The following is a 27,669-nucleotide window of genomic DNA, read 5'->3' as shown; positions in this document are numbered from 1 at the left end:
GTCGAAAGCAAGAGGCCAGCTCAAGTGATAGCAAATTATTATGGACCCATCGTGTTTGTTTCAACCCAAACGGCCCGAGGAGACCAAGAGGCCAGCTCAAATGCCAACAGATTACTATGGGCCCATAGTCACCAGGGAAAAAGTGGTGTGTGCAATTTCTCTTAGATGGCAATGATAAATTTCCTAAATTTGCTTGTAACAGATAAGTGAACTATAGATATGTAGATATAAATCCATATGTAATCCTGTTAACCATTTGGGGCCTAGTTCCTGGGCCTTTTGTGCATCCATATGCTCTTGCGCTACCGTCCACAAGATGGATATGGGGTGCACAATAAACTAGCCACTTCCGTGGCAAAATCTAAAATTCTAATCCATGAGACTATGGTTTTTTCGACAGAGATGCCTGCGGCAGAGGACTTAAGTTTGGAAAAATAACATGGTCTCACTGTGTTTCAACGAGGATGGCCCGTTGAATAGACACACCAAACCCAGTATTTTTAGCGGTGATTTTCTCCTTCATCAGGCGAGATGTATGCAGCTTTTTCTCACCGGTCAAATGGGTGAGTGAGTGTAAGTGTGAACCACCAGGTGGTATTCGTGTAGTTAGTTGATGGGGTGTATCAGGGAGATAAGATGTTTTCTAATGGTAGTTTTGAAGGTGATGAATGTGTCTGCAGTTCTAGAGTTCTCAGGTAGGGTGTTCCAGATTTTAGGGCCTTTGACATACATTGAATTTTTGTAAAGGTTTAGTCGGACACGGGGAATGTCGTAGAGATGTTTGTGTCTGATGTTATGCCTGTGAGTTCTGTCACAACTATCAAGAAAGCATTTTAGGTCAAGGTTGATATTGGAGTTTAAGGTCCTGTAGATGTAGATTGCACAGTAGTAAGTGTGGATGTACTGAACAGGGAGTAAGTTTAGATCTATGAAGAGTGGGGGGGTGTGTTGCCAGGGATGGGATTTAGTGATTATTCTTACTGCAGATTTTTGTTGGGTTATTATTGGCTTTAGGTGTGTTGCTGCAGTTGATCCCCAAGCACAAATAGCATAGGTGAGGTATGGATAAATAAGTGAGTGGTATAGTGTGAGAAGGGCATTTTGCAGCACGTAGTATCGTATCTTGGAGAGGATCCCAACCGTTTTGGATACTTTTTTGGTTATGTGTTGGATATGGGTGCTGAAATTCAGGTTGTTGTCAAGGTATAGGCCTAGGAATTTGCCCTCATTATGTCTGGTAATTAGAGTGTTGTCGATCTTAATGTTAATTTGTGCATCTCCTGCTCTGCTACCAAGCATAATATAGTAGGTTTTGTCAGTGTTAAGCGTAAGTTTATTGGCTGTCATCCAAGTCGATATTTTGATCAGCTACTCGTTAACAATGGTGTTGAGGGTGGCAAGATTAGGGTGAGAGATGACATAAGTCGTGTCATCAGCAAAGAGAATGAGTTTCAGGTGTTGGGATACGTTTGGAAGGTCATTGATGTATATGAGGAAGAGCAGGGGACCAAGGACACTTCCCTGCGGAACTCCAGTATCAAGTGGTCGTGTTGCTGATGCTGTGTCTTTAATGGTGACGTACTGATACCTATTAGTAATGTAAGATTTGAAATAAGCAAGCGCATGGCCTCTTATACCGTAGTGATCAAGTTTGTGGAGTAGGATGTCGTGGTCTACTGTGTCCAAAGCTTTTCTTAGGTCAATAAAAATTCCTAGTGGATATTCCTTATTTTCCAATGCTGTGTAAAGCAGATCTAGCATTTTTATGATTGCATCATTAGTGCTTTTATTTTTCCTGAATCCAAATTGGCAGGGATTGAGTATGTTTTGAGCCGTTATAAATGAATACAGTCTCCTGTGCACGAGTTTCTCAAAGATTTTGGATAGCAATGGTTAGATATTGGCCTATAGTTGTTTAAGTCTGTAGGGTCACCACCTTTATGTATTGGTGTAACCCTTGCCAACTTGAGTAGTTTCGGGAAAGTGCTAGTCTCTATTGACTTGTTAAAAAGTAATGAAATAGCATGCGAAAGGACATGGGCCGCTCGCTTGTACAGTAATGGTGGGACATGAGACATTCCCCGAGTTATTTTTAAGTGACTTTATGATCTCACTGGAGTAGTATAGTTGTTTGGCTTTTTTTATCACTTTGGTGAGAGTAGGTACCTGGGTGTTAGTTACACCTTCTGTCAGTGTTCACCTAGCAGTAAGTAGGTACCTGGGTATTAGGTAACTGGTGTGGGTGGCATCCTGGGGGACAAAACTGACTTAATTTGCCTGAAATGCTGTACATAAGCAGGAACTCTACAGTATGTCATGGGTGTCAGTTATGGTCTGTATAAGTTGCATCATGTACTGCTACAAATAAAGAACATTAATTAAGATACTGCTAGACTGTAATAAGCTAAAATAAGGGCTACAATAGAAATAAGTTACTTTGACTTTTTTGTGTTATCTTGGTGGGTAATGTACATCATATATGATAACTCTACTTGTGCCTATATAAACTTATTTATTTAAATAAGCTTATTAATACACTTATTTAACTTATTTACTTAAACTTATTAATATACTTATTTAACTTATTTACTTATTAATATACTTATTTAACTTATTTACTTATTAATATACTTATTTAACTTATTTACTTATTAATATACTTATTTAACTTATTTACTTATTAATACACTTATTTAACTTATTTACTTATTAATATACTTATTTAACTTATTTACTTATTAATATACTTATTTAACTTATTTATTAATACATTTATTTAACTTATTTACTTATTAATATACTTATTTAACTTATTTACTTATTAATATACTTATTTAACTTATTTACTTATTAATACACTTATTTAACTTATTTACTTATTACTTATACTTATTTAACTTATTTACTTATTAATACACTTATTTAACTTATTTACTTATTAATATACTTATTTAACTTATTTACTTATTAATATACTTATTTAACTTATTTACTTATTAATACACTTATTTAACTTATTTACTTATTAATATACTTATTTAACTTATTTACTTATTAATACACTTATTTAACTTATTTACTTATTAATACACTTATTTAACTTATTTACTTATTAATATACTTATTTACTTATTAATATACTTATTTACTTATTAATATACTTATTTAACTTATTTACTTATTAATACACTTATTTAACTTATTTACTTATTAATATACTTATTTACTTATTAATATACTTATTTAACTTATTTACTTATTAATACACTTATTTAACTTATTTACTTATTAATATACTTATTTAACTTATTTACTTATTAATACACTTATTTAACTTATTTACTTACTAATTCACTTATTTAAGTTGTCAAGGGAAAGAGGGCAAGAGTGCCATGTATTAATTGTGATTTAAGTGCTCTTGATCCAGGGAACTTGCAGCTACCTTTTATACCCACATATCACACCTCATTAACGCCCCTCACCCCCCTGGAGGTGCACGGCCCCTACAGGTTTACCGTCTGGCCATAAATCACTAAAATAATTGAAGAAGTTGGCACCCCTGTAGAGGTGCGCGCGTGCGCGTGCGCACTCAGGAAAAACATCAATGGTAGAGAAACTTTGTGTCAGGAATCACGTACAAAGTACAGTGAATAACGTACAGTAAGTAACGTACATAAGACTTGTTAATAGTGTAGGAATACTTGTGAGTGGCGGGTTTATTAATGGTGTCTGGCCCCTCAAGGAAGGTTCCTTGATGCTGGTCAGGGGCTCTTGATCCAGGGAATTGGATCTGTGCTCCAGTTCCCCGAATTAAGCCTGAATGCCTTCCACATCCCCCTCCCCCAGGCGCTGTATAATCCTCCGGGTTTAGCGCTTCCCCTTGATTATAATAATAATAATAATAATGGTGTCTGGTTTATTGTTATAACTGGTTTATTATAACTAGTTTATTGTTATAACTGGTGTATTATAACTATTTTATTTATTGTTATAATTGGTTTATTATAACTGGTTTGTATATTATAACTGGTTTATTATAGCTGGTTTATTTCTTATAACTGGTTTATTTATTGTTATAACTGGTTTATTTATTGTTATAACTGGTTTATTTATTGTTATAACTGGTTTATTTATTGTTATAACTGGTTTATTTATTGTTATAGCTGGTTTGTTAGAACTGGTTTATTGTTACAACTGGTTTATTGTTATAGCTGGTTTATTGTTATAGTTGGTTTATTATCACTGGTTTATTTAGTTATAACTGGTTTATTATCAAGGTTGTACAACATCAAGGTTGTTACCTTGATGTTGCTGCTGTGATCATTTATGCCCCAAATTTTACTCCATATATCAAGGTTAATTTGTTGTATAATTATTTAGTACAGGTAAATATAATTATTTAGTACAGGTACATGTAAATATAATTATCATATATATAAATTATCCACCAGGATAACACAAAGTTTTCAAGAGACTGTCCCCCAGGATGCCACCCACACCAGTCCACTAACACCCAGGATGCCACCCACACCAGTCCACTAACACCCAGGATGCCACCCACACCAGTCCACTAACACACAGGATGCCACCCACACCAGTCCACTAACACCCAGGATGCCACCCACACCAGTCCATTAACACCCAGGATGCCACCCACACCAGTCCACTAACACCCAGGATGCCACCCACACCAGTCCACTAACACAGGATGCCACCCACACCAGTCCACTAACACCCAGGATGCCACCCACACCAGTCCACTAACACACAGGATGCCACCCACACCAGTCCACTAACACAAACACACAGGATGCCACCCACACCAGTCCACTAACACACAGGATGCCACCCACACCAGTCCACTAACACACAGGATGCCACCCACACCAGTCCACTAACACACAGGATGCCACCCACACCAGTCCACTAACACCCAGGATGCCACCCACACCAGTCCACTAACACACAGGTACCCATTTAACTGATGGGTGAACATAGACAACCGGTGTAAAGAAACACGTCCAATGTTTCAACCTTGGCTGGGAATCAAACCTGGACCCTCACTGTATGAAACCACCTGTTACCACCAGGACACGGGGCACTGTGCCTAAGTTGTCCTAGTTAATCTCCACACTACTGTAAGTTTATTTACTTACAAGTACACATAAATACAGTTACACAAATTAGCATACAATGTTTGAAGGTAGCATTATAGGTGACCTTAAAAATAGGCTGAAAATTGTCCAGATTTAAGTAGTTATTATGTACTAGGATTAGTCTGCCCGATATGCCCCAGCATGATAGTGACTTTCTTTGTACTTAGCAAACCAAAATTGTAATTACACATTGTAAGTAATTATTCAGGTATACACAAATACAGTTACATAGATTATCATACAAGACTGTTCAACTGCCTCCCAGCATACATAAGGGGGATTACCAATAGACCCCTGGCTGTCTTCAAGACCCCTGGCTGTCTTCAAGACCCCTGGCTGTCTTCAAGCAGGCACTGGATAGGCACCTAAAGTCAGTACCTGACCAGCCGGGCTGTGGTTGGTACATTGGACTGCATGCAGCTAGTAATAACAGCCTGGTTGATCAGGCCCTGGTCCACCATGAGGCCTGGTCACAGAACAGGCCACGAGGGCGTTGACCCCTGGAACTATCTCCAGGTATACTCCAGGTATACTTAGCAGCATATGTGTAAAGAACCTGGGATAACCTAAAAAAGTCAAAGTGACTTATTTCCATTGGCCAGTAGGCCTGCTGCAGTGCTCCTCCATTCTTATATTCATATGTTGATGTACAGTAGAACCCGCATATGCAGAGATTCGGTTTCTACAGTTTCGGTTATCCACGGTTTACTGTGGCCTGAACATATCATTAATTTTGCTTAATAATGTTGGCAAGACAGGACAGTAGTGATGGTGGCAGTTGTTCAGAGTCTAAGACACGACAATAGTGATGGTGGCAGTTGTTCAGAGACTAAGACATGACAGTAGTGATGGTGGCAATTGTTCAGAGACTAAGACATGACAGTAGTGATGGTGGCAGTTGTTCAGAGACTAAGACACGACAGTAGTGATGGTGGCAGTTGTTTAGAGTCTAAGACACGACAGTAGTGATGGTGGCAGTTGTTCAGAGACTAAGACACGACAGTAGTGATGGTAGCAGTTGTTCAGAGACTGTGGCATGCAAAGAGTACGTAACCTTTATTTGGCGCATGTACACACCCTCATTTACAGGCTATCTCCCCCAACCAGCGAACCAGGTTGCTAAGAGTTGATGATGGGGCCCCGTCGTTCAACTAGTGACCAAGTTCTAGCCAATAAGAAGATGGTTTTGGCAATCGCAGAGGTTATGTGGGTACCGCTCTCCTGTCTGCCCTTGTCATTCCCATTCTAGAGCTGGTTGAAGCACGGTCTGCTATCTTGTGGCTTCTATTTCTGCCTTGCTTACCGTGGAGTGCACTATACTTATCACTGTACATAGTGTACATATTGCTGTTTTAAATTGGTGAAGGATAATATAAGTCTAAACTTTTTCTACTGTGTTTATTTTGCTCCCATTACACCTGGGATAACAGGCCATTTGGAATCCTGGGTTGTAATATGGGTAGCCTGTCTGAGAGCTGGAGCTGGACTCAGAGAAACGGTTGAGTTTAGGGTGAAGCTCGTAGCAGGAACATTGTGCAGCTTGCTGTCTGGCATTGCTTTACAAATTTTGCATGTTAGTTGCTTTATGATCAGCCTTGCTATTGTGTGATCGTTCAACAGCTCACTACTAGCTTGTTCGGTGTGCTCGCTTCGCTACGGTCAATCTTCTAGAACAGTGTAGCTGTCTGACATTGCTTTACAAATTTTGCGTGTCAGTTGTTACTAGCCTGTTCGGTGTGGAGAATTTTGCAGTCGGCTTTGCTTGTATGCGTATTCTGCAATCGTATTGTGCATAGCTAAGCGTGTTCTGCAAATTAACGTGTTACGTTGGGGTATTCTGCAATCGTACTATGCATAGCGAATAACTTATGCCACCTAGATGAGTCAGATGTCTGGTGTTGGCATATACTTTGCATAACCTACCTAAATTGTCCCTACAGCGTTGTTGGCAAATTGCTCGTTCCATTGGCATTAAATACAAACGCACTCTCACAGCTGCGCAGCTGCGTTCACTGATTGCTGACAAACTTATAGAAGAAGAGATGGCACATCAGACTCCTCCCTCTACGGGAGCTAGGGCAAAAACTCCTATGTTCTCGCAGGAGGAAGATGATACACCTACGGAGCAAAATGGTCAGTATAGTGCAGCTGGGTTGTCTCAGGGTGAATCAGCATCGTTGGCACTTGAGCTGGCAAAAATCAATCTTGAGCAAACTAGGGAACAGAGAGCATTCGCAAGGGAAGAATATGATAGGGAAAGAGAAAGGAGGCAGTTTTCGCATTCTGTAAATAATTTTAGTTTACAGAAAGCAGTACAGTTTGTTCCCCGCTTCAATGAGGCCGAACCAGAGCAATTTTTCGAAAGCTTCGAAAATCAGGCTCGAGCCTTGAGGTGGCCGGAACAGCATTGGGCATCATTGGTTCATACAGCATTATTGGGTAAGGCACAGGAATTTACGTCAGTATTAAATGACGCTGAATTTTCTGATTATCAAGTAGTGAAGACCACAGTGTTGGGAGCATATACATGTATCCCAGCCAAATACAAACAAAATTTTAAGCTGGGCAGACGACAGCTTGGTCAATCCCTAGTGGACTTTGTGAGACAGCAAACCAAAGCTTTTACCAGCTGGTATAAAGCAAGTGGTGTCTCTACCTTTGAGGAGCTGGTGCAGCTTATTCTGATTAATAACCTGCTGGAGTCTGTGGGACCAGAGGTTCGAGTCTTTCTGCAGGATCATGACTTAACCACTGCATTGAAGGCAGCCAGGTTGGCTGATACCTTCAAAACTAACCGCTCCTTGTCCGAGCGGCCCCGTCTCTCTTTTCAACAGCCTGGCATGAGCAGGGATCGTCAACCTTGGAGAATGAAGTGCCAGCCGGAGGGAGAACGTCTACGTCAGCCAACTAAGTCGCCTGGTGAGCCACGCTTCTCGACATATGGTCCACCTGTGGAGAGGCAAACTACTCATGGTGCATCTCGACAACAGTATCCAGAGAGACACCAGCCAGAACGACACCATTTGCAACGTCAGCAGGGAGTAAAGGGCAAGCCTGTCGTCTGCTTCCTCTGCAACAAAGTAGGTCACATCCGTCCCAACTGCCCCCATAAACCCCAACCCATTGGGAAAATCTCTAATATCCCTAGTAACATGTCCCCTAGAGAAGTAGAAAAAGGTATGGCCCCTTATTTTGCAAGTGTCTTATTTCCCTTCAGGAAAACTCAGAAACAACTAAAGTAAAGACCTTTAGAGATACTGGAGCATATTGCTCACTTGTAAGAGAGGGAATATTACCCCTTTCAGAGAATACTTCCTTGAATTCCTCTGTTTTATTGGAAGCATTTGGAGGAGCTATATATTCTGTTCCTTTGCATAAAATTTATGTACAGTGCAAATACAGTGGACCCCCGGTTAACGAACTTTTTTCATTCCCGTAGTATGTTCAGATGCCAGTACTGACCGAATTTTTTCCCATAAGGAATATTGTGAAGTAGATTAGTCCATTTCAGACCCCCAAACATACACGTACAAACGCACTTACATAAATACACTTACATAATTGGTCGCATTTGGAGGTGATCGTTAAGCGGGGGTCCACTGTATTACACTGGGTACTTGACTGTAGGTGTCTCAAAAGGATTCACCATGAAAGATGCCATGTTATTACTGGGTAATAACATTACTACTGTTAGTTCGTGTCCTGAACCTATAATGATTAATTCTTCTCCGGTGTTGGCCATAACTCGGGCAACATCCCAAGGGTTGTCTGGAGAGAATGTTGACCTATCCTTGGAAGACTCCGATCTCGGAATAGCCACGTTGTTTTATGAGGCACACCGGCCGGAGCCTCGTAAATCAAGTGAACAGACCCTGATCAAGCCTTCCTATTCCCAGGTTGCAGGATTGCCAGATGTCTCTGTTTCCATGCCCGAGGGACTGTCCTTCCGGGAGGAACAACGAAAGGACCCTTCTTTAAAATTCGCTTTTGAGGCAGCCATGGGTAAATCCTCTTTGGGTCATCCGGTCAAGTATGAAGTTAAAAACGATTATTTGATCTGCACTGAGACTGGTAAGGAGATAGAGGGCCGGCAATTGTTTAACAGGTTAGTGGTTCCAACAAAGTATAGACCTCAAATATTAAATATAGCTCATAATACTTCATTAGGAGGTCACTTAGGAATTACAAAAACCTTGTATAGAATCACAAAAGAATTTTATTGGCCAAAATTAAAGAAAGATGTGAAGAATCATATTAGGTGTTGCTGAGAATGTCAGCAAGTTGGGAAACCTGGACATTCCATTAAACCTGCACCTCTCCAACCTATACCTGCTGATGGAGAACCTTTTGCAGATTTAATTATAGATTGTGTAGGTCCACTACCTAGGTCAAAGTCTGGAAATCAATATTTATTTACGATTATGGATAAAGTAACCAGATACCCTGAAGCAATTCCCATGCGTAGTATTAATACTAAAGCTATTCTCAAAGCTTTAACAAAATTCATTTCTTGTTTTGGCATTCCTAAAACTATTCAAAGTGATCAAGGTACTAACTTTACTGCCAAAGCATTTAGGGAAGTATTAACTAGGTTAGGGATAATTCACAACTTATCCACTGCCTATCATCCTCAGTCCCAAGGTGCCTTGGAAAGATTCCACCAGACATTAAAAACAATGATGAGAACTTTTTGCATGCACTTTCCTACAGACTGGGATGAATCACTACCTTTGTTGCTGTTCTCAGTACGAGAGACGGTGCAAGAGTCTACAGGGTATAGTCCGTTTGAGCTGATCTTTGGGCACAATGTACGAGGTCCTCTTCGGGTGCTCAAAGAAGGATGGATGGGAGAAGACGTTAGCTCAACACTCTACAACCCGTCTTCAAGGTTGCAGGTGGCACGTCAGTTAGCCAAGGCTAACCTAAAGACAGCTCAAAGTAAGATGAAACAGAGGTATGACAGAAGTGCACAATTCCGCTCCTTCCATCCAGGAGACAAGGTGTTGGTGCAGGAACCTATACCTGGCCACACCTTGAAAGCTAGATTTACGGGACCTATGCAGATTGTAAGTAGATTATCTGATGTAAATTATGTGGTAGCTCCCATTGATAAGACCTCCAAAACTAAAACTTACCACATTAATCAAATAAAGGCTTTTCATACACCAGATAAAGTCCCAGTAATGACTCTGTCCTCTACCTCTGAGGACGACTCTGATTCTTTGCACTCTATCTCTGAAATTAATATTAAACTTTCAAATTCTGTCCTCCTCAAGGATCCTAGCCCTTTAATGGAGGGATTATCTGAAACCCAAGCAACAAATTTAACTGACCTTCTACAGTCATATCCTAATATTTTTTCAGATGTGCCGAAAAAATGTACGTTAGGTTATCATGATGTAGATGTGGGAAACTCTAAACCAATTAAACTCTCCCCCTACAGAGCTAATCCTGAAAAGCAAAGGCTACTTCAGCAGGAAGTAGAATTTTTGTTAAAGCATGGTTTAGTGGAGGAGTCGTCTAGTCCATGGGCTTCACCGTGCATCCTTGTAAAGAAGGCTGATGGAGGGTTTCGTATGTGTACAGACTACCGTAAGGTGAACGAGGTCACCATTACAGATGCTTACCCTCTTCCTCGTCTGGATGATGTAATTGACTTTGTGGGTAAGGCTACTTTTGTGTCCAAGTTAGATCTCCTTAAAGGCTACTATTAGGTACCTTTGACGGATAAGGCGAAGGAAATCTCTGCCTTCGTAATTCCAGGAGGTCATTATCAATACACAGTTACCCCCTTCGGAATGAAAAATTCCCCCTCTTCATTCCAGAAACTTATCCATCAGCATGACTCAAGAAATCGTAATGACACGATTGCAAACAAACCATACCCCCGGCCGGGATTGAACCCGCGGTCATAGAGTCTCAAAACTCCAGCCCGTCGCGTTAGCCACTAGACCAGCTAGCCACAATAAGATTCATCCAACTAGGTATATTTCTACACCATAGGAAGGTTAGCACAGGCACCTCTGTGACCACAAATGCAAGTTTTTACAGACGAATCTCCAGCTAGCATGGCCGTGACAAACTCTAGCTCAAGTCCCTTCACTGCCATCAACATGACTCCTAGTTGGATGAATCTTATTGTGGCTAGCTGGTCTAGTGGCTAACGTGACGGGCTGGAGTTTTGAGACTCTATGACCGCGGGTTCAATCCCGGCCGGGGGTATGGTTTATCCATCAGGTTATTAAAGGACTTGAAGGCACGGCAGCGTACCTAGATGATATTGTTGTGGTGTCTGATACTTGGGATCAACACCTACTTAGACTTAAGGCTCTGTTTGAGACCTTTAAGAGTTCCCATTTAACAGTTAATTTATCTAAATCTTTCCTTTGGCCAGGCCACTGTCACTTTTCTAGGCCATGAAGTAGGTAGTGGTAAAGTTGCACCTAAACTTGCTAAAGTTCTTTCTATTAAAGATTATCCAGTTCCTCATGATAGGAAATCTCTTCAACGTTTCCTAGGCATGATAGGATTTTACAGAAGATTCTGTAAGAATTTCTCAGATATTGTAGCCCCTCTTACCTCTGTTACCAGTCACAAAGTTCCCTTTAATTGGACCTCAGACTGTAACAGGACAGTAGTGATGGTGGCAGTTGTTCAGAGTCTAAGACACGACAGTAGTGATGGTGGCAGTTGTTCAGAGACTAAGACACGACAGTAGTGATGGTGGCAGTTGTTCAGAGACTAAGACACGACAGTAGTGATGGTGGCAGTTGTTCAGAGACTAAGGCAAGCCATCAAGTGCTTCCCATTAGTAAAAAAAGTGATGATTCTCCACTTACTGTGTGTAATTTATCAATTAAACTTCATCATAGGTATGTATGTAAGTGAGAAACAACTTAGTCATACCCTGAGTTTCAAACTTTCTTCGTTCCAGAAGGCTATTCAAGTGCCATTACCGAATGAATTTGTTCACATAAGGAATAATGTAAATTAGATTAGTCAGTTTCAGACCCCAAAAATACACTTACAAAGGCACGGGCAATAATACACTTACATAATTGGTCGAGTTGGGAGCTGTTCAAAACTCGGGGTACCACTGTATGTGCATATGGTTGGGTACTATCTGTGGTTTTGGGCATCCAGGGTAGGTCTTGGAACATATCCCTCATGGATATAGGGAGACTACTGTAGTCTTATCATTACAGGTCTATCAGAATGTGGGAGCCAAGATACAAGAGGACCTATCAGAAGCACCGGTGATCATAGGGGTGAAGCAGGTACCCATTGATCAGCTTATACCCAACAGAACATACTGTTTCTTCTCTCACTATTAAAGCTCAGGAAGCCAACATGCCTCTCCTTGATGCTATTTTAGAGAACGTAAGATCAGGTAATATTTGTTTGCATTTTTTACCTGGGGAGGGTTAGCAACCCAGGATAACCTGGGGTGGGGAGGGTTAGCCACCCAGGATAACCTGGGGTGGGGAGGGTTAGCCACCCAGGATAACCCAGGATAGGGAGTGTTAGCCAGCCAGGATAATCCAGGGTAAGGAGAGTTAGCTACCCAGGATAACCCAGGGTAGGGAGTGTTAGCTACCCAGGATAACCCAGGGTAGGGAGAGTTAACCACCCAGGATAACCCAGGGTAGGGAGTGTTAGCCAGCCAGGATAATCCAGGGTAAGGAGAGTTAGCTACCCAGGATAACCCAGGGTAGGGAGTGTTAGCCACCCAGGATAACCCAGGGTAGGGAGTGTTAGCCACCCAGGATAACCCAGGGTAGGGAGTGTTAGCCACCCAGGATAACCCAGCGTAGGGAGAGTTAGCCACCCAGGATAACCCAGGGTAGGGAGAGTTAGCCAGCCAGGATAACCCAGGGTAGGGAGAGTTAGCCAGCCTGGATAACCCAGGGTAGGGAGAGTTAGCTACCCAGGATAACCCAAGAAAGTCAGTGGGTCATCGAGGACTGTCTGTCTTACATATTTCCATTGTGGTCCTTCAATCTTGTCCCCCAGGATGCCACCCACACTGGTCACTTACTGCTAGGTGAACAGTGACAGCAGGTGTCTTAAGGAAACACGACCTACTGTTTAAGGAAACACGACCTACTGTTTCCACCCGTACCGCGAATCAACCCCCGGACCTCAGTGTGTGAGCTGAGAAATTCACAGTATTTTGTGTTTTCAGAACATCCGGTTGCTGGACTATGAGCGTATGTGTGACAGGCAAGGCCAGCATGTGGTGGCGTTCGGCAAGTATACTGGAGTTGCTTGCATGATCAACATTCTTAATGGACTTGGTCTTTGTCTCCTAATACTTGGGCATCACACACCCTTCATGGTATGCTACTACTTGGGTATCACACACTCTTCATGGTATGTTCCTAGCACTTGGGCATCACACACCCTTCATGGTATGTTCCTAGCACTTGGGCATCACACACCCTTCATGGTATGTTCCTAGCACTTGGGCATCACACACCCTTCATGGTATGTTCCTAGCACTTGGGCATCACACACCCTTCATGGTATGCCATTAGAAATACCCCTCCACGATGGGCAATACTCTACTGGCAGTACTGTACTGACAATAAGTTCTGTCAGTCTTATTATCAGTAACTGCTATAATAATACAAATAATTAGTATAATCAGTAAATATTGAATCAGTTGATTCCTACAGCACATTGGACCCGTCCATAATTACCGCAACACAGAGATGGCAAGACAGTCAATTCGTGACACTGGCTATGAAATTTCGCTGGGCATGATGCCGAAATCCATTGGTTCTCTGATGTTCATCTTCACGGGCACTGGGAACGTGCCGCAGGGGGCCCAGGAGATAGTTCAGGAGCTGCCCCATGAGTATGTCTCTGTGAAGGCGTTGAAGAATTTGAAACTCCTGAACAAATGAGCCTGATAGGCATTCAAACTGCTGTACATGGGGTGAGTAATTATGAATGACCTAACTGGTCACACCTCCACCACTAACTGGTCACACCTCCACCACTAACTGGTCACAGACTGTACCATGATTACTGGATGAAGGTTCAAACCTACACCACTAACCGGGCACAGACAAAGTTAAATGTTTATTTCAGCTTAATACAATGTTTGTACAGTGATGGGTGACATGATACAATGTACAGTGATGGGTGACATGATACAATGTACAGTGATGGGTGACATGATACAATGTTTGTACAGAGATGGTTGACATGATATAATGTTTGTACAGTGATGGGTGACATGATAAAATGTACAGTGATGGGTGACATGATACAATGTTTGTACAGAGATGGGTGACATGATGCAATGTACAGTGATGGTTGACATATAATGTTTGTACAGTGATGGGTGACATAATACAATGTAAAGTGATGGGTGATATGATACAATGTGTGTACAGTGATGGTTGACATGATGCAATGTGTGTACAGTGATGGTTGACATGATACAGTGCATGTACAGTGATGGGTGACATGATACAGTGCTTGTACAATGATGGGTGACATGATACAATGTACAATGATGGCTGACATGAGACAGTGCTTTTACAGTGATGGTTGACATGATACAATGTTTGTACAGTGATGGGTGACATGATATAGTGCTTGTACAATGATGGGTGACATGATACAATGTACAGTGATGGGTGACATGATACAATGTTTGTACAGTGATGGGTGACATGATACAATGTTTGTATAGTGATGGTTGACATGATACAATGTGTGTACAGTGATGGTTGACATGATACAATGTGTACACAGTGATGGTTGACATGATACAGTGCTTGTACAATGATGATTGACATGATACAGTGCTTGTACAGTTATGGTTGACATGATAGTGCTTGTACAATTATGGGTTACATGATAGTGATTGTACAGTGATGGGTGACATGATAGTGCTTGTACAGTGATGGTTGACATGATACAGTGCTTGTACAATGATGGGTGACATGATAGTGCTTGTACAGTGATGGGTGACATGATACAGTGCTTGTACAATGATGGTTGACATGATACAGTGCTTGTACAATGATGGGTGACATGATACAGTGCTTGTACAATGATGGGTGACATGATACAGTGCTTGTACAATGATGGGTGACATGATACAGTGCTTGTACAATGATGGGTGACATGATACAGTGCTTGTACAGTGATGGGTGACATTTAGGTGTGCAAGCAGGAAGCCCATAGTCATGCAGAGCATTTTGGGTTCAGTTTACAATATTTTGACTTTACAACGGTTCGACTTACGAGAGTTCGACTTTACGATGGTGTAGTAGCAATTACTTTGGAGATGAAACTTAAGATAATTACCCAACATGAAGGTAACTTGTATTCATTCATTTACTTTTTAATACTGGTACAGCCTCTCCTCACTTAACGATGGAGTTCCATTCATGAGACCACGTCATTAACCCTTAAACAGTCCAAACAGATTGAAATTCAAATCCGTAGTGCTCCAAACGTAGATCTACGTTTTTTTTACATATTTTCGAACATAAAAAAACAAATGTAAATAAAAGTTTTTTTACACATTTTCAAATGGAAAAAAAAAAGATCTACATTTTTTTACATACTTTCAAATGTTGAAAAAACGTATATATACGTTTGGACCGTTTAAGGGTTAAATGAATTCGTCGCTAAGTGACGAGCATATTATAATGGTAGTGTTAACCAGCTTTGATAATTTTTTAATGTCGTCTTTGCACCATTTATAACATTTCGGTAAATTTTTACACATACAGCAGCGTACTGTATATTGTAATAAACAGAAGAGAGGAAATCAGCTCTAATATACATTATTTAAGTATGGATACTGGTCAGAGAGCCCATTGTAAGTCCAAGGCATCGGTAAAGGAGTACGTTGCTAAGTGAGGAGAGGCTGTATTTAGTTAGTTACTGTAATTATTTGTTTATTTACTGATTCAATGACAGTAGTTATTAATTTGTTATTTATTTAGCATATCATATTTATATTTTCCTATGATATTTTCAACTTACGATGGGTTCGTTAGAACATAATCCCATCGTAAGTCAAGGAGCACCTTCCTGTGCCTTTAACAGTGATGTTTCTACTGTTGGTGTAATTCTAAACTTTTGATCATGTTGGTGCTTGAAAATAAAGACTGGGTGAGAGTTTTGTTTGTAAGAATTGTTTAGCATGATAAATAATAATAATAATAATAATCTTTATTTCTGCAAGTACATGTACAGTAAATCCTTGACTTACAAACACCTCGAGAATCTCGTGTATTGTCTATAATATTCATTATAGAGGAAGTCTTCAACTTAGAACACATTGGGGACTTTCTGTATTGTGTATAATAATGATATACACAATACAGCTAGCCCTCCACTTTCACGAGCTTCAAATATTCGCAAATGCCCAGCCGCCCAATCATAACATTTTTATTATTATTATTATTACCACACTGGCCGATTCCCACCAAGGCAGGGTGGCCCAAAAAAGAAAAACTTTCACCATCATTCACTCCATCACTGTCTTGCCAGAAGGGTGCTTTACACTACAGTTTTTAAACTGCAACATTAACACCCCTCCTTAAGAGTGCAGGCACTGTACTTCCCATCTCCAGGACTCAAGTCCGGCCTGCCGGTTTCCCTGAATCCCTTCATAAATGTTACTTTGCTCACACTCCAACAGCACGTCAAGTATTAAAACCCATTTGTCTCCATTCACTCCTATTAAACATGCTCACGCATGCCCGCTGGAAGTCCAAGCCCCTCGCACACAAAACCTCCTTTACCCCCTCCCTCCAACCTTTCCTAGGCTGATCCCTACCCTGCCTTCCTTCCACTACAGACTGATACACTCTTGAAGTCATTCTGTTTTGCTCCATTCTCTCTACATGTCCAAACCACCTCAACAACCCTTCCTCAGCCCTCTGGACAACAGTTTTGGTAATCCCGCACCTCCTCCTAACTTCCAAACTACGAATTCTCTGCATTATATTCACACCACACATTGCCTCATACATGACATCTCCACTGCCTCCAGCCTTCTCCTCACTGCAACATTCATCACCCATGCTTCACACCCATATAAGAGCGTTGGTAAAACTATACTCTCATACATTCCCCTCTTTGCCTCCAAGGACAAAGTTCTTTGTCTCCACAGACTCCTAAGTGCACCGCTCACCCTTTTCCCCTCATCAATTCTATGATTCACCTCATCTTTCATAGACCCATCCGCTGACACGTCCACTCCCAAATATCTGAATACATTCACCTCCTCCATACTCTCTCCCTCCAATCTGATATCCAATCTTTCATCACCTAATCTTTTTGTTATCCTCATAACCTTACTCTTTCCTGTATTCACTTTTAATTTTCTTCTTTTGCATACCCTACCAGATTCATCCACCAACCTCTGCAACTTCTCTTCAGAATCTCCCAAGAGCACAGTGTCATCAGCAAAGAGCAACTGTGACAACTCCCACTTTGTGTGATTCTTTATCTTTTAACTCCACGCCTCTTGCCAAGACCCTCGCATTTACTTCTCTCACAACCCCATCTATAAATATATTAAACAACCATGGTGACATCACACATCCTTGTCTAAGGCCTACTTTTACTGGGAAATAATCTCCCTCTTTCCTACATACTCTAACTTGAGCCTCACTATCCTCGTAAAAACTCTTCACTGCTTTCAGTAACCTACCTCCTACACCATACACCTGCAACATTGCCCCCCTATCCACCCTGTCATATGCCTTTTCCAAATCCATAAATGCCTCAAAAACCTCTTTAGCCTTATCTAAATACTGTTCACTTATATGTTTCACTGTAAACACCTGGTCCATACACCCCCTACCTTTCCTAAAGCCTCCTTATTCATCTGCTATCCTATTCTCCGTCTTACTCTTAATTCTTTCAATAATAACTCTACCATACACTTTACCAGGTATACTCAACAGACTTCTCCCCCTATAATTTTTGCACTCTCTTTTGTCCCCTTTGCCTTTATACAAAGGAACTATGCATGCTCTCTGCCAATCCCTAGGTACCTTACCCTCTTCCATACATTTATTAAATAATTGCACCAACCACTCCAAAACTATATCCCCACCTGCTTTTAACATTTCTATCTTTATCCCATCAATCCCGGCTGCCTTACCCCCTTTCATTTTACCTACTGCCTCACGAACTTCCCCCACACTCACAACTGGCTCTTCCTCACTCCTACAAGATGTTATTCCTCCTTGCCCTATACACGAAATCACAGCTTCCCTATCTTCATCAACATTTAACAATTCCTCAAAATATTCCCTCCATCTTCCCAATACCTCTAACTCTCCATTTAATAACTCTCCTCTCCTATTTTTAACTGACAAATCCATTTGTTCTCTAGGCTTCCTTAACTTGTTAATCTCACTCCAAAACTTTTTCTTATTTTCAACAAAATTTGTTGATAACATCTCACCCATTCTCTCATTTGCTCTCTTTTTACAATATTTTATGAAGTTTTCATGTGTTTTATGATTGTTCGTGGTTCAATAGGTTAAGGAAGCAATATTGTTAGGCTAAGTAAATGCTATTATTGTATTTCACTGCAATATATTTGCGCATCAAAACATTAGCAAACACTACAGTATTATTATATTTCCCTACATCATATATATGCACCAAGCATTTGCGAATTTTTAAGATTCGCGAGGTTCTTGATCCCCAACCCTCGTGAATATGGAGGGCCTCCTGTAATGATATGATACACAAGATTCTCAATGTGTTTGTAAGTCAAGGACTAACTGGACAAGGTATACAGACCATAGCTGACATCAGTGACATACTACTATGTATATAGAAAATCCCTTGTTATGCAGAGCATTTCCTGCAACTTGGGTTACTGCATTTTGCGGCTTATTAGACGCATTTTTTTTTTCCATAAAATGTCTCTAGAAACCACCCTGCATCCTATAAACTGATGGTCAGTGACTGGAGCGGGTTATTTGTGTATCGTTCCAGTCACAGTATTGTGCCTTTTTTTGTTATTTTGGGGTGTGGGGTGGGCTGTAGCTCTCCCAGTTATATCCGATGCTGAACCATTGAAATAAAACAAATCATAAGTTGTGAAATACAGTAATTTTGTCCTCAGGATGCGACCCACACCAGTTGGATTACTGGGTGAAGGCTCAAACTTCCATCACTAACTGGTTATAAACCATGCCATGTTTATTTCTCCTGGGTGACTTGGTTATTTTCTTCCTGTGAGCAGCGACCAACAAGATTTACTCTTGTGAGGCGAGACGTCGCTATCACTTGGCTCGTAAAGACAGTGGACAGTAGGATGCTGTCGAATATGAAGAACATACTGAGAGATGCATCTCTGTCTTTGCTCACAAGGTCAGTATTTTTTGCTTACAATGGTCATTGTCCTGCTTACAAGGTCCTGCTCACATGACACTCTTCAGGTCACTAGTTCTATCTAGGCTGGAATATTGCTGCACACTAATAGCACCTTTCAAGGCAGGTGAAATTGCTGACCTAGAAAATGTACAGAGCATAATGGAGATAAAACACCTCAATTACTGGGAAGGTTCAAGTTCCTAAACCTGTACTCCCTCGAACACAGGCGAGAGAGATACATAATTATATACACTCGGAAAATCCTAGAGGGATTAGTACCAAACTTGCACAAGAAAATCACTCCCTACGAAAGCAAAAGACTCGGCAGATGATGCAACATCCCCCCAATGAAAAGCAGGGGTGTCACTAGCATGTTAAGAGACAACACAATAAGTGTTAGGGGCCCAAGTCTGTTCAACTGCCTCCCAGCATACATAAGGGAGATTACCAATAGACCCCTGACTGTCTTCAAGCAGGCACTGGACAGGCACCTAAAGTCAGTACCTGACCAGCCAGGCTGTAGTTCGTAAGTTGGAGTGCGTGCAGCCAGCAGTAACAGCATGGTTGATCAGGCCATGATCCACCCTGAGGCCTGGTCACGGGCTGGGCCACGGGGGTGTTGAACCCCAGAGCTCTCTCCAGGTAAACTTCAGGTAAACATTGTCATTGTCCTGCTCACAAGGTCATTGTCCTGCATACAAGCTTATTTTCCTGCTCACCAAATTAATTTCTTATCATAAGGTCATTTTCTTGTTCATAAGAACAGTTTTCTTGATTGTTTCAGACAGCCAAAAGTATTAACAAAAAAATATTGTTTTTAAAGATTAAATATAAATACAAAAAACAATGACATATAAATATAAAACACTAATAAAATGGATAAATGAACATTTAACATCACACTGGTGTATGGAAGCCAGGTAGGAGGCGAGAGGAAGGCGAGTTTATTATGCTTCAGTATGATGCTAGTATCATCTCTGCGGCTTATTTATCTATCACAATTCATCTAATATGACATAATAAACACTATTAATAACATAGAAACATGATATATTTTCTAACATGAATAAAATATGTCATAATGTATGTGAGGAGTAAGTGGTGGAAGTGTTGTTGGGTTTATAATGGCCACTGAGAGAATCCGTACATAGTGGTAGTGGAGGTGAGGCGGCAGCAGAACCCACCACCACTATCACACTTAATGTACGTAATTTATAAATAAGAAATATTTACATTTTAATTTATAAATAAGAAATATTTACATTGTAATTTATAAATAAGTTTATTCAGGCATACACAAATAGTTACGTACATAGATTATCATACATAGCACCATGTGTTTAAAGTACCTAGGATAACCCAAAAAAGTCAGTGACTTAGTTATTTCCATTGGGGTTCTTTTATATTTACACTTATATTTACCTTTATCCTAGGTAGTAGGTTGGTAGACAGCAACCGCCCAGGGAGGTACTACCGTCCTGCCAAGTGAGTGTAAAACGAAAGCCTGTAATTGTTTTACATGATGGTAGGATTGCTGGTGTCCTTTTTTCTGTCTCATGAACATGCAAGATTTCAGGTACATCTTGTTACTTCTACTTACACTTAGGTCACACTACACATACATGTAAAGCGTATATATACATACCCCTCTGGGTTTTCTTCTATTTTCTTTCTAGTTCTTGTTCTTGTTTATTTCCTCTTATCTCCATGGGGAAGTGGAACAGAATTCTTCCTCCGTAAGCCATGCGTGTTGTAAGAGGCGACTAAAATGCTGGGAGCAAGGGGCTAGTAACCCCTTCTCCTGTATATATTACTAAATTTGAAAGGAGAAACTTTTGTTTTTCCTTTTGGGCCACCCCGCCTCGGTGGGATACGGCCGGTGTGTTGAAAGGAGAAAGAAAGATTTACCTTTATACTTACCTTGGAGGAGATGTTAGTTTAATTAGTTAGTTTGATGGAGGAGATGCTGGCAGATGTTTAGGGTGGTGGAAGACATGTAGCAGGGCGGCATATGTTCAGCGGTCCTATACACATCCAACAACATTGGAGAGTTACTTTCGTATCGTTTTTCTGTCGCTTACTCGCTTAACTTAGTTGCTACACTGTTAATTCTACACTTTATCGCTGGCTGGCACTATAGCCTTTATCGATACGTGCTGCTTTAGTATCGTACATATCGTAGAATCACTGCGGAAGGCACATTCTCCCCTCTCTTCCTTCTCCACTTTGGTACTTTGCTATGAGCTTTTTCTTGAATTCTAGTGTGCTTCTTTCCTTCTTTACCACAGGGCTGGCACTAGAAGCTTTCTTTGGGCCCATGGTGGCGTATTTAGCAGTTACAAGCACTAACAACAATGGAATAATACAAAATATATCACAAGTACGCGTGGAATCATCCTCACTGGCTTGTAAACAATGGCACACTACATGGAGTGGACGGGTGGCCGCGGCTCAGGCCGCGCGGGCACGTTTGGGACGAATGCCCTTAACCGAGTTCTTGGGCGTTAGCCGAGCCAGTATTTTGATGCAAAAAGTGCCGCTAACTGATTTTGCCATTAGCTGATGCCGCCGTTAACTGAGCGTCCACTGTACTTGTAGTAGTCACTGACAATTATATAGCACTTGTAGTAGCCCCTGACAGTTATATAGTAGTTTTAGTTTTAGTGATCTACTGTATCAAATGCTTTCCATAGGTCTGTGAAGAGCCCCAGAGGATATTCATTTTTTCAGTTGCTGTACAGTATATAGTAATTCGAGCATCTGAGGTAGTACAATTCATGATACAATCTTACATTTCTAAGTTCGTAATTAGTTCTTTTACAGTGGTAGAATACAAATATTCTATATTTCACTCTGTTATTAATGTATGAGGTAGTACAATTTATGATACAATCAATTTATGATAAACTCAATCTTACATTTTTTTAGTTCGTAATTAAGTTCATTTACTCTATTATTAACATGAGGTAAAACAGACCAGTATCTAACTCGTGCTTTTATTCAGCCTAAACCCAAAGTGGCAGGGGTTCAGTATGTTATGGGATAGGAGGTAGGAATAGATTTGTTTATGTACTATTTTTTTGAAGATTTTAGAGAGCAAAGGCAAGTTCAATATTGGTCTGTAGTTATTTAGTTCTGCAGGATTGTCTCTTTTGAGGATCGGGGTGACCCTTGCCATCCATACTCAAGACAGCACTGGTCACCTCAAAGTACTATTTAACTATATATACAGAACTAAATAATTACAGAATAACATCTAACTCTCCTTTGCTCTCTGAAATCTTCGAAAAAATAATCCATAAACAAATCTACTCATAACATACATACCCATAACATACTGAACCTTTGCCAGTTTGGGTTTAGACCTGAATAAAAGCACAAATGATCAATTATTCAGATGCTCGAATTACTATATACAGCGACTGAAAAAAATGAATATCCTCTGAGGCTCTTCATAGACCTACAGAAAGCATTTGATACAGTAGACCACAATACCATGCACCTAAAACTAGAGCATTATGGGGTCAGAGGACACTCTCTCACTTACATAAAATCTTATCTTAGTGGAAGACATTTGTATGTATTCATAAATGGCATGACTTCCAGTACTCAGCCTGTAGTTGTATTTATTGTTTGTGGTTCATGTATATTTGTCCTAGGTCCTCTACTCTTTCTTATTTACATCAATGACCTCCCAAATGCACATCCTGTACCTTTATAAAGTTGCTTGACAAGGTACATCCTGTACCATTATACTGACAAAGGTACATCTTGGACCATTATAAAGTCACTTAACAAAGGTACATCCTGGGCCACTATAAAAGTACACGATGAAACAAATGCTCGCTAAATATTTCCTTTCCAAATTGTTGATCAGTTACGAATTTTTGTCATTATTGTTTAGTATTTTAGTTGACAAATAAGTGTTTTCTAATACGTAGAGGTTTTATGTACCAGTAAATGTAAGTTAGTGTACTTTAGGATAAACGGTTTTGTAATTACATTATCCTTGTTTTATCGGTGTTTTATTAAGGCAGCATGAAGGTAAACCAAGGGCTCTAAATACGGAAAGTTGCAAATAGTACTTAATTATTAAGGATGTGTATCTGTGTGTCTCTGACAAGACAGTGATGGTGTGAATGATGGTCAAAGTGTCTTCTTTTTTGGGTCACCCTGCCTTGTTGCTGTGTTTTTACTGAATCATCTTATATATAAAAAACATCATTTGTTGTTTCTCAGGTGCTGTATAATCAGTACGAGTTTAGAGCTTCCCAATGACTCTGAAGGTAAGTCTGTCAGGCTGGATTATTAAAGGCTGAATGGCTTGCCTTGTGAAACTCTTATGTATTGAGAAGATCACTTTGTTAATTATTGTAAAAAGTGTAGTAGCATCATTTTTTTGTGTGTTTAAAGATTAATAACTTTGTCATCTCATAAGAATGGAATACAGTGGACCCCCGGTTAACGATATTTTTTCATTCCAGAAGTATGTTCAGGTGCCAGTACTGACCGAATTTGAATACAGTGGACCCCCGGTTAACGATATTTTTTCATTCCAGAAGTATGTTCAGGTGCCAGTACTGACCGAATTTGTTCCCATAAGGAATATTGTGAAGTAGATTAGTCCATTTCAGACCCCCAAACATACACGTACAAACGCACTTACATAAATACACTTACATAATTGGTCGCATTGGGAGGTGATCGTTAAGCGGGGGTCCACTGTAATGTGAATTTGTAAAATACTTTTTTCGTTACATTTTGGACTACAGATGCTCATTGACTTACAGTGGGGTTATGTTCCCACAAAACCATCGAAAATATTTTGTCAAATATGAATGATATGATAAATAAGTCAATAAATAACAACTGTCACTGAATAATAAATAATTAACTAAATACCAGTATTGAAAAGTCAGTAAATGAATACAAGTTATGGACTTGTTGCCTTCATATTGAGTAATTATCTCAAGTTTCACCTCCACAGTAATTGTTGCCACACCATCGTAAAGTTGAAATATCCCGAGTCAAACCATTGTAGGTTGAGGCGCACCTGTAGTGTATGGTATTGTGATAAAAGAATAGCCATTTATTGCAGGAATATTGCTCTAGTACATGTGTTTGACCACACTTTACATTTATTGCAGGAATACTGCTCTAGTACATGTGTTTGACCACACTTTACATTTTATCACAGGAATTTTTTTTGTACATATGTCAGCATAGTTGCTGATCCCCTATATGTGTTGTATAGCTTATCTGAGTATCATAGTTAGTACCATCCATATGTTTTACATACACGACCCCTTTGCTAGGCCTAGTGACTACTTTGTATGACATCACGTGATCCCGCATGAGTGCGTGGGCTGTGCTGCATCGGCCTCAGTTCCCGCATAGGTCTATGCCAGGCAAGACACAGCAGGTTGGGCTCTCCCCCTTCATACTCTGCTAATATAAGTGTTACCATCCAACAAGTGTGTTTTACTCCAATCATCATATCTCCTATGAACTCCCACTACACATATTCAAAGTTAAAAAGGAGAATGATGTATTTATTGTTTGTGGTTTACGTATATTTGTAAATGCTGTAGGGTTATACAACACCTGGCTTGGTTATGCAACACCTGACTTGGTTATGCAATACCTGGTTTGCTTATGCAATATCTGGCTTGGTTGTGCAACACCTGGCTGAGCTATACAACACCTGGCTGGGCTATAAAATACCTGGCTGGGCTATACACCACCTGGCTTGGTTGTACACCACCTGGCTTGGTTGTACACCACCTGGCTTGGTTATACACCACCTGGCTTGGTTATACACCACCTGGATTGGTTATACTCAAATGATCTCTACAGATTCAGCATTTTCCATAACTAACAATTTTCCTGGCTAGGATGTTCATCTCTGGAGTATTGTAGCCACAGCTCCCGTGTCCTCACGTCAAACAGGCAAAGGTTATTGTCTGCTAGATGGTTTGTATACAAGATCAAATGAAGAATAGATCTTCGATTATGCAGCATCCTTGGCTGGGGTTGAACAAGAGTCAAAAACACGATAGTTACATCATTTTTTTTTTTTGATGTTCTGGTGTTGTTAGTGTTAGCAAAATAGGATTAATCAGGGGATTCAGAGAACCTGGTTAGTGGGACTTTGAGTTCTGGAGGTGGAAAGTACAGTACCTGCACTCTGAAGGATGAGTGAGGATGTTACAGTCCTGGAGGTGGGAAGTACAGTACCTGCACTCTGAAGGATGAGTGAGGATGTTACAGTCCTGGAGGTGGGAAGTACAGTACCTACACTCTGAAGGATGGGTGAGGATGTTACAGTCCTGGAGGTGGGAAGTACAGTACCTGCACTCTGAAGGATGAGTGAGGATACACTGGAGGTGGGAAGTACAGTACCTGCACTCTGAAGGATGGGTGAGGATGTTACTGAAGGATGGGTGAGGAGTTCTGGAGGTGGGAAGTACAGTACCTGCACTCTGAAGGATGGGTGAGGATGTTACAGTTCTGGAGGTGGGAAGTACAGTACCTGCACTCTGAAGGATGGGTGAGGATGTTACAGTTCTGGAGGTGGGAAGTACAGTACCTGCACTCTGAAGGATGGGTGAGGATGTTACAGTCCTGGAGGTGGGAAGTACAGTACCTGCACTCTGAAGGATGGGTGAGGATGTTACAGTCCTGGAGGTGGGAAGTACAGTACCTGCACTCTGAAGGATGGGTGAGGATGTTACAGTCCTGGAGGTGGGAAGTACAGTACCTGCACTCTGAAGGATGGGTGAGGATGTTACAGTTCTGGAGGTGGGAAGTACAGTACCTGCACTCTGAAGGATGGGTGAGGATGTTACAGTTCTGGAGGTGGGAAGTACAGTACCTGCACTCTGAAGGATGGGTGAGGATGTTACAGTTCTGGAGGTGGGAAGTACAGTACCTGCACTCTGAAGGATGGGTGAGGATGTTACAGTTCTGGAGGTGGGAAGTACAGTACCTGCACTCTGAAGGATGGGTGAGGATGTTACAGTCCTGGAGGTGGGAAGTACAGTACCTGCACTCTGAAGGATGGGTGAGGATGTTACAGTTCTGGAGGTGGGAAGTACAGTACCTGCACTCTGAAGGATGGGTGAGGATGTTACAGTTCAAAGGGTCACATTAACTGTGATGTTACATTGCTTCTGACAAGACAGCTATTGAATGAATGATGGTGAATGTCTTTCCTCTTTTATTTCATTGCCCCATCATGGTGGGAGACAACTGATATGTAAAAAAAATATATTGTTTTTCTGGATTATTTTTCAGGTCTCTGTATTAAAAAGACTGCTGCACAGTTTTGAATTTCAGATGACCAATTGCTGGATAATCAATGATGTATTTATTTAGCCACACAGTTGTGTGCATGATAATGTGTATAAATGTGAAGGATGAGGATCTTCCATATATTAAGCTTTACTGGGCATCAACATGACACTATATCTCTGAATTCATATAGGTAACGAATAACAGTATATTTATGCCTTTCTCATAATTCAGTGTTATACAACAGCATTGTACAATCAGTGCCATTTTGTGATGTTGTGCTTGTGAGGTCACCAAGGGAGACCTAACTCCAGTAAATTGTCACACACCTTGCCTTGGCAAATAGTTGTCAGACATGCCTCTCGGCTTAAGTCAGGTCTTTTATTCTTGAACTGGTGTCAGGTTGTAACATGTGGTCTATGCCTTGTGGGGAAGGGGGGTGCTTTAAGGACCATATAAGCTCAAGGAAACAGCTAGAGAGGGAGGTTGGTGACAGGTCTGGTGAATGGGAGCCCTGGACAGCTGTGTGTGTAGTGGACCACGCATTGCGAATCTTGGGTCAGCTGGTCGGTGAATTAAGAGTGAGTACAAGTCTGTGTTACTGATAACATCTACCCTTCCCCTGGTAATAAGTCTCATAGGTCAGTTGTGTAATTTTCCGTCAGGATATGTTGTATTCTCGCTCTTTATGTTATTAAGTAAACTATAGCCATAGTTCCCATTTTTATTTGTACCCTCTTATGCCATTCCTATTCTGTTAAGCACTGGGATAATACAGGAGATGTGCTCGCTTGCTGGGATACCTCAGGCAGAGTGAGTAAAGGTCTCACAATTTTCAGAAGTT

General features: G+C 40.8%; 1 protein-coding gene across 44 annotated transcripts; it reads left to right on the top strand.

Moving 5' to 3' along the window:
• On the top strand, positions 1-27,540 carry LOC128703452 (alpha-aminoadipic semialdehyde synthase, mitochondrial). 44 transcript variants are annotated; one of them, XR_011392990.1, is made up of 7 exons: positions 3,355-3,660; positions 12,362-12,536; positions 13,342-13,494; positions 13,835-14,097; positions 19,282-19,529; positions 23,772-23,818; positions 24,848-25,006. XR_011392990.1 is itself a non-coding variant. In XM_070092842.1 (6 exons), the coding sequence occupies exons 2-6, from the start codon at positions 12,507-12,509 to the stop codon at positions 26,861-26,863; spliced, it is 393 nt and encodes a 130-aa protein (XP_069948943.1). In that variant the 5' UTR covers positions 3,350-3,660; positions 12,362-12,506; the 3' UTR covers positions 26,864-27,540. The 44 variants fall into 44 exon arrangements, 9 of the variants coding, with proteins under 9 accessions (XP_069948945.1, XP_069948946.1, XP_069948943.1 ...); XR_011392987.1 differs by having other exon boundaries at positions 23,772-24,028; positions 24,104-25,006; XR_011392997.1 differs by lacking the exons at positions 3,355-3,660; positions 13,835-14,097 and adding exons at positions 1-145; positions 401-563 and having other exon boundaries at positions 12,362-12,546; positions 13,342-13,681; positions 19,282-24,028; positions 24,104-25,006.
• Positions 27,541-27,669: the final 129 nt, after the last annotated feature.

This window comes from Cherax quadricarinatus, chromosome 41 (genome assembly GCF_038502225.1).
Source record: "Cherax quadricarinatus isolate ZL_2023a chromosome 41, ASM3850222v1, whole genome shotgun sequence".
Classification (NCBI taxonomy): domain Eukaryota; kingdom Metazoa; phylum Arthropoda; class Malacostraca; order Decapoda; family Parastacidae; genus Cherax; species Cherax quadricarinatus.
Note: the sequence above shows the minus strand (reverse complement) of the source record. Positions and strands in the feature narration are given on the sequence as shown.